The sequence below is a fragment of the Leopardus geoffroyi genome, chromosome D2, assembly GCF_018350155.1.
Source record: "Leopardus geoffroyi isolate Oge1 chromosome D2, O.geoffroyi_Oge1_pat1.0, whole genome shotgun sequence".
NCBI lineage: Eukaryota > Metazoa > Chordata > Mammalia > Carnivora > Felidae > Leopardus > Leopardus geoffroyi.
In genome coordinates this window covers 60,251,529-60,257,850 of record NC_059334.1, presented here as the reverse complement: position 1 = coordinate 60,257,850, position 6,322 = coordinate 60,251,529, and the positions used below count along the sequence as shown (strand labels likewise).

The window sequence follows — 6,322 nt, the reverse complement described above, 5'->3', positions numbered from 1 at the left end:
GCCTGCTGGGGCTGTTTTGTTGGGTGTTCAACCAATGAGGCTGAAAACAAAGCCTCCGGATTGGGCCGCAGGAAAAAGAGGTCTGGCTACAGTGAGTATAAGAGGTAATATAGCAGGTGATTGTGGAATGTCCTGTCCACTTGGACATGATGTGGCCGAAGACGAAAGATCCCCGGAAACAGGACCCCATTGAAGGAATTCTATGCTCCTGCCCTCTGCTCCCCAATTCACATTCCTCACCTTTCTGGCAGCTTTGTCGTAACACTGAGGTCCACTGTTCCTGGGGGACTGGAAAAGGGACAACAGCAAGGTTGCTCTTAAGATCCTGTCCTGCAGACAATATCAGGTGCAGACAGGAAGAATGGCAGGGGGTATGGGATGAAGCCCCTTCCAAGATAGCGACTCAAGAGTCCCTGTTCCTTGATCTGGAGGGGCCTCCTCTCTAGCATGGGGGATATGGTTTGCCTGAGGCTCTGGGTCAGGGCTTTTGGGGTTATGTTGGGAAAGGGCTGGGGACCAGAGGCTGAGGCAGGAAGTGAGAGGAGAGCGCAGACCCCTCTCAGTCCCTAAGCTTCCAAGCCTGCAGAGTCCATCAGACTCTGGGGCACCTTCTCGCTCAGGTGGCTCTCCACCTCTCTCAACTCTGACTCCACTGTTGGTAGGCCCAGCATCACCTCACGGTTTCAGAACAGTGTTGATGCACTAGAGACGGGCCTGCCTTGAGAACAATTCTGCAGCTCTGGAGGAACTGAGAAAGAATCCCATTCTCACCATTCCTGCCTCTGAGCACCTGTCCTCCCCACAAATGCAGGAAAAAGATGGGGAAAAGGCTAAATAACTCTTCCCAATACTCCCAAGCAGGGCCAGGGCAGGCACTGGGGTCCCAAACAGGAATCTTTCCTCCCTACACTCTCTCTTTTACTCTGGGGAGCTGCAAGCCGTGTTCTAAACAAATAACTAAATGGGCGATAAACCAATCTCTGATGTGCAGAGACCCCCATGCTGGAGGCATCCAGGGAGAGAACCTGCCCCCTGCCCCACAGCCCAGCTTGGCTCACTTCCTCTCTGGGGCAGTATGGAAGGAGGTCCAAGAAGTCTAGAAGGTCCTATTCTTCCCATCCTAACCTCTAGGCTGGGCCACAGTCCTCTGCACTGGCCTCTCTGGGCCCTTCTCTTGACTAAGCAGGGCTGCCTGACCACACCGTCTGCCCAGGAGTTTACAAACAAAGCCAGGAAAAGGGTTGAGGCTGTATGTGGGGAGAGAAACAGCTCCCTTGGCTCTAACCCCCTCCTTGCTCCCCTCCTTTCTTCAGGGGCAGACATGGAAAATTTAGGTGGCGGGGCCAACGGCCCCATACAAACCAGAGGAGAGAAGCCAGAGCAAAAAGAGCCCGGGGGGTACAGCCCCTTTGGGTGCCTTCGGGGAATGAAAGACATAGGGTTCCAACGCGCCTAAGTACCCACAGGTTTACACAAATACACCACATTTCTAACCCCACGCAAACGTACATATTCAAACGTAAACACATTCAAATGCCGCTGTGCACAAATGCTCGCCTGATACACAAGAGTCCGGCCGGCCGTAGGGTTCCCAGCCCCCAGTCTGACTCGAACCCGGCTTCCCTGCGGGTTCCTGGGAGCGCAGTCCCAGCCGTGGCCCGGCCCCCTCCGGGCCCCCGCCCCGCATCCGGAACAGCTGGAGTCGGGTGGTGTACTCCAGCCCGGCACTGGGCTGGGCGGGGCCGGCAGCGGGGCCCCGGCCGGGGCCTGGGCAGAGCGCAGCGGGGAGGCCCCGAGCCGGCCCCGTTAGCCCAGGCAACCCGCCCGGCTGCCCGGTCGGGCGCCGGTCACCGGGCGGGCCGTGGCCCCAGTCGACCGGAAGAGCCACAGCCCGAGGAAAGAGTGTGCAAGATTGCAAGAAGAGGTAAGGCTGTTGCTACTGCCTCGGGCCGGGGAAGAGGTGCCTGGAGCCACCAACAACTCACCCGTCAGCTCTCGGCTGGTGAAGACTGAGTCCTCTGACTGGCCCCCTCCCCCAACCCCTGGGGTCCTCCAGCCCTGTCCCGTGTCGTCTCATCCAGGGCTGCAGTACCCTCACGAACCTCCCGCGGGCCATCCTCGGAAGCTGCAGATTCCCTCTCCCCAGGCGCATGGCCCGAGGCCGGGGGTGACAGACAAGAGGGTCGAGGGGTAGGGACGCTGGGTCCTTGATATCAGCTCGGCAAAGTCCTCGCTGGGCGGTGGCGGGGCCCATCCCGGCTCCTGGTCTTACCTGGCCCGCGTAGCGGCCACGTCCCTCTCCGGTTGGGCTCACGCCGCCCTTCTCGGGCGCCAAATCCCGGGTCGGAGAGCCCGAGACCTCCGGGCCAGCGCTGCCATCGCAGCCAGACCGGCGGGAGGCGGGTGCGCCGGGAGCGAGGCTCGCAGTTTGGGGTGGGGGCGGCGGCTTTTGAGTCGCCCGAGGTTCGGGTGCAATAAAGGCGCGGCTAATGTAATTTACAAACAGCTCGGGCCGAGCGCGGCGCGGCGCCCGGACTGACAGGCGCATTAGGCAGGCTAATTCCAGCCGGCTCCTCCTACCCCCGGCCCGCTAATTAATGAGCTTCCCAACTTAGAGCCGCCTGCATTGGACAGACAGAGAGTGAAAGAGAGGGCGAGGGAGAGGGAGAGAAGAAGAGAGACGGGGGGGAGCAGAGAAAAGAGAAGAGAGAGAGAGAGGGAGGGAGAGAGAGAGAACAGGAGGAGAGAGAACAGAGAGAAAGAAGAGAAAGGAGAAAGGGAGAAAGGAAAGAGAAATAGAGAAGTGCCGCTGCAGATAATTGATTACTCCTCGATCAAGGCTAACTTGTTAGCAATAGTCAATTGCCCCATCTCTCCGCCTCCCCTCGCAGTACGGGATCGGCGCCCTCGCCTCGGCTTTTCCAACTGCCGCCGCCAGGACCCGGGGCCAGGAGCCGCCGCGGAGCCACCTGACACCTTTAAATAGCACCGGGGCTGGCGAAACTGGAGCCCCGCGCGGCGCGCCCCGGCTCGGGCCGCGGATTGCTGGAAGCCCCGGCGGCGGCGGCGGCGCCCGCGTCAGCGCCCTCCTCCCGGGGCCCCGTGCGGCTCTGCTCGCCTCTGCCGCTGCGCTAATCGGCCCCGCGCCTGGCCCCGCGCCTGGTCCCGCGCCTGGCCCGGCGCGGCCTCCTTCCCGCCCGCCGCTGCCGCCCACCCGCGCCGCCCGGCGCCCGAGCTGCCCGCGGGCTGGGTCCCCGCGGCCCGAGCCGCCCCGGCCGGGCCCCCAAACGAGGCCGAGATGACTTCCAAGGAGGACGGCAAGGCGGCGCCGGGGGAAGAGCGGCGGCGCAGCCCGCTGGATCACCTGCCGCCGCCCGCCAACTCCAACAAGCCGCTGACTCCGTTCAGCATCGAGGACATCCTCAACAAGCCGTCTGTGCGGAGAAGTTACTCGCTGTGCGGGGCGGCGCACCTGCTGGCGGCGGCGGACAAGCACGCGCCGGGCGGCTTGCCCCTGGCGGGCCGCGCGCTGCTCTCGCAGACCTCGCCGCTGTGCGCGCTGGAGGAGCTCGCCAGCAAGACCTTTAAGGGGCTGGAGGTCAGCGTCCTGCAGGCAGCTGAAGGTAGGCGCCGCCGCTGGGTTCCCTTGCGCCCACTGCCCCACGATCGGCTCCCTGTGCCCCACTCTTTGTGCCCTGTGCCTCTGCCCACCTCCTCCTGCGCCTGCCGTCAGGGCCCTCCAGCCCAAGCCGCTGCCGCTGGGAGTTGAAAGGAGTGGGACAGGACCCAAACCCAATTTCCTAGGGGCCTCTGGATAGGCCAGAGTCGAGTGACCCAGGAGGGGTGGCGGGAACCCAAGATCTCTCCGCAGTTTGCCTGCTCTGCTTGGCTCCCTCCAGTTCCCGGTGGCCTGGGTGCTCCTTGCCCTGTTCCTGGGTTGGGGAATGGAGAACCTCTCAGCTAGGACCTTTCGGGTAGGGATAGAGTCATAGAGTCCGGCTGTTGGGAAGAGGTGTACACCAACATTCACAGGGCAGTCAGGGCGACCCTGACTGGCTCGGTTGTGCTCTAGCGACCTCGGATCTTTCAAATCAACTCTTAGGTGGGGAGCAGGGACTGAAACAATTTTTTCCTAGAGACTTCCGGTAGACAAGAGTCCGGGGAAGGAGGTTTGCCAGAGAGGAGGCTTGCCCTAGTCCAGGAGGCCGAATCAAATCCGAGAAGGGAAGTGCAGCAGACTTCAGGCCGATAAGGCCTGGGTGGGGTGAGCGAGAGCCGGGGTGTGGTCTCCTCTCTCCTGGTGCAAGCCTATATTATGGTTTCCTCGCAGGCCGCGACGGGATGACCATCTTTGGGCAGCGACAGACCCCTAAGAAGCGGCGAAAGTCTCGAACAGCCTTCACCAACCACCAGATCTACGAGTTGGAGAAGCGTTTCCTCTACCAGAAGTACCTGTCCCCCGCCGATCGCGACCAAATCGCGCAGCAGCTGGGCCTCACCAACGCTCAGGTCATCACCTGGTTCCAGAATCGGCGCGCCAAGCTCAAGCGGGACCTGGAGGAGATGAAGGCCGACGTGGAGTCCGCCAAGAAACTGGGCCCCAGCGGGCAGATGGACATCGTGGCGCTGGCCGAACTCGAGCAGAACTCGGAGGCCGCGGGCGGCGGTGGCGGCGGCTGCGGCAGGGCCAAGTCTAGGCCTGGCTCTCCGGCGCTCCCTCCAGGCGCCCCGCAGGCCCCGGGCGCCGGGCCCCTGCAGCTCTCGCCCGCCTCCCCGCTCACGGACCAGCCGGCCAGCAGCCAGGACTGCTCAGAGGACGAGGAAGACGAAGAGATCGACGTGGACGATTGAGCGGCGCCCGGGATCTTCCACCGCGCCGGGCCCCTAGCGCCCGTCTGCCCGCCGCCTCCCGGACCGCCGAGGGGAGCTGGGACCTCCTCTGCAACTCCCGCCTTCTTCCCTGTCTCCGGCCCGGACTCAGCTCCCGGCAGCCGCCTCCTCCCTCTCGAAGCAATAAACCCGGGCTGGCCGGCCGGGCCGGCCGCCGCGCGCGGCCTCCGCCGCCCCGGGAGCCCTTGCCGTGCAATTCTGTATGGCTCCTGTATAAATATTTAAACCTATATAGCGGGTTCTTCCCACCTCAGCCTGACTTTTTTTCTTTCTTTCTTTCTTTTATTTTTTAAAATCTCGGAGATTTCCATGTTTTCAAAGCTCTCAGGCTGCCGGGTTTGCTGAGGGCGAGGCAGTATCGAGGGTAACGAACACTGAAGCCCGCGGTCCGGAGGAGGGGGCGCGCCCCGACTGTTTTGATTTTTCTCTGCATGTGGCGAATGCACTGGCCCTCTTCCTCCTCGCCTCCCTAGGCCTATTGCAGTTGACTTCTTTTATTTCCATCTGCCCCTTTTCCCCGCGTGGGAAGGGGCTGAGGGGGACAGCCGGGTCCTGACTTGCAAGTTTCAAATCGATCTCTTCTCTCCCCCCACCCCCGTCCCCAGAAGTCTGTTTTCGATGCCGGTTTCTGCCTCCCAATGTCCACTAACGCTATTTTTAAGATTCCTCCTTACCCTCTCTCGGTTTCCTTGGATTGACTGCTGGGGTCCGGGTCTTAGGGACAAAGCAGGGGGAAATCCAACCGATCAACCAACTAAAACAGAACCCAAAGCCCTAGAATTATTTTTTACTCTTTCTAGAATTTTTTTGCATGTGACAGAGACTAAGAGGAGGCCAACCTAAGCCCTCACCCCACCTCCTCCGCAGCTCTGGGTCTGTCTTGCAGGTCTCCAACGCCCGGTTCCTAGCTCGACTTGGCCAGACAAGGGTGACTCGATGAGGGTGGGTCCTGCGTGCCCCTTCCCTGCTCCTGCCCTCTCCTCTCCGGACTGTACCCAAGGCCTCTTTCTCCGATAAATAAAGTCTTTGCCATTTTACTAGAACCGGCGGTGACCGTGTCTGAATGAGTGGGCCCTATTCAGGGAAGCCGCGGCAGGCTCCGTGTCTCGCCGCTGCTCGTTGCCGGCTGCCCAGGCCTTGGAGCTTTGGAGGAGTTTCAGGGCAGGCGCGAGAATAAGGGGCCAGGGGAAAGCAGGAGACGAAGGCGCCTCTTGCCCGCAAACACGCGGCAACTACCAAATTGGGGGTGGGGGCGAGGGAAGCGGGCTTCGTCAGGTCCGGGTAAAAAGTGAGGCATGCGTTGCTGGGGTAAAGTGCGTACACTGGGGGCGCCACGGATGGAAAATTAATTTCCGGGGGGTAAAGGGTGGGTGGGTGGGGGGACTTGCCCTGCGGTTCGTGCATCCCACCCCCACCCCAGGGCGTTCTTCCC

General features: G+C 61.8%; 1 protein-coding gene across 2 annotated transcripts; it reads left to right on the top strand.

Moving 5' to 3' along the window:
• The first annotated feature begins 1,747 nt into the window (after positions 1-1,747).
• On the top strand, positions 1,748-5,933 carry LBX1 (ladybird homeobox 1). Of its 2 annotated transcripts, XM_045438633.1 has the most exons (3): positions 1,748-1,924; positions 2,892-3,623; positions 4,331-5,933. In XM_045438633.1, exons 2-3 carry the CDS (start codon positions 3,299-3,301, stop codon positions 4,849-4,851), a joined length of 846 nt encoding a protein of 281 aa, XP_045294589.1. In that variant the 5' UTR covers positions 1,748-1,924; positions 2,892-3,298; the 3' UTR covers positions 4,852-5,933. The 2 variants fall into 2 exon arrangements, with proteins under 2 accessions (XP_045294589.1, XP_045294590.1); XM_045438634.1 differs by lacking the exon at positions 1,748-1,924 and having other exon boundaries at positions 2,667-3,623.
• Positions 5,934-6,322: the final 389 nt, after the last annotated feature.

Coding starts and splice junctions, on each gene's coding strand:
- LBX1 (XM_045438633.1), top strand. CDS start 3,299: ATGACTTCCAAGGAGGACGGCAAGGCGGCGCCGGGGGAAGAGCGGCGG. Junction 3,624..4,330: donor CGTCCTGCAGGCAGCTGAAG/GTAGGCGCCGCC, acceptor GTTTCCTCGCAG/GCCGCGACGGGATGACCATC.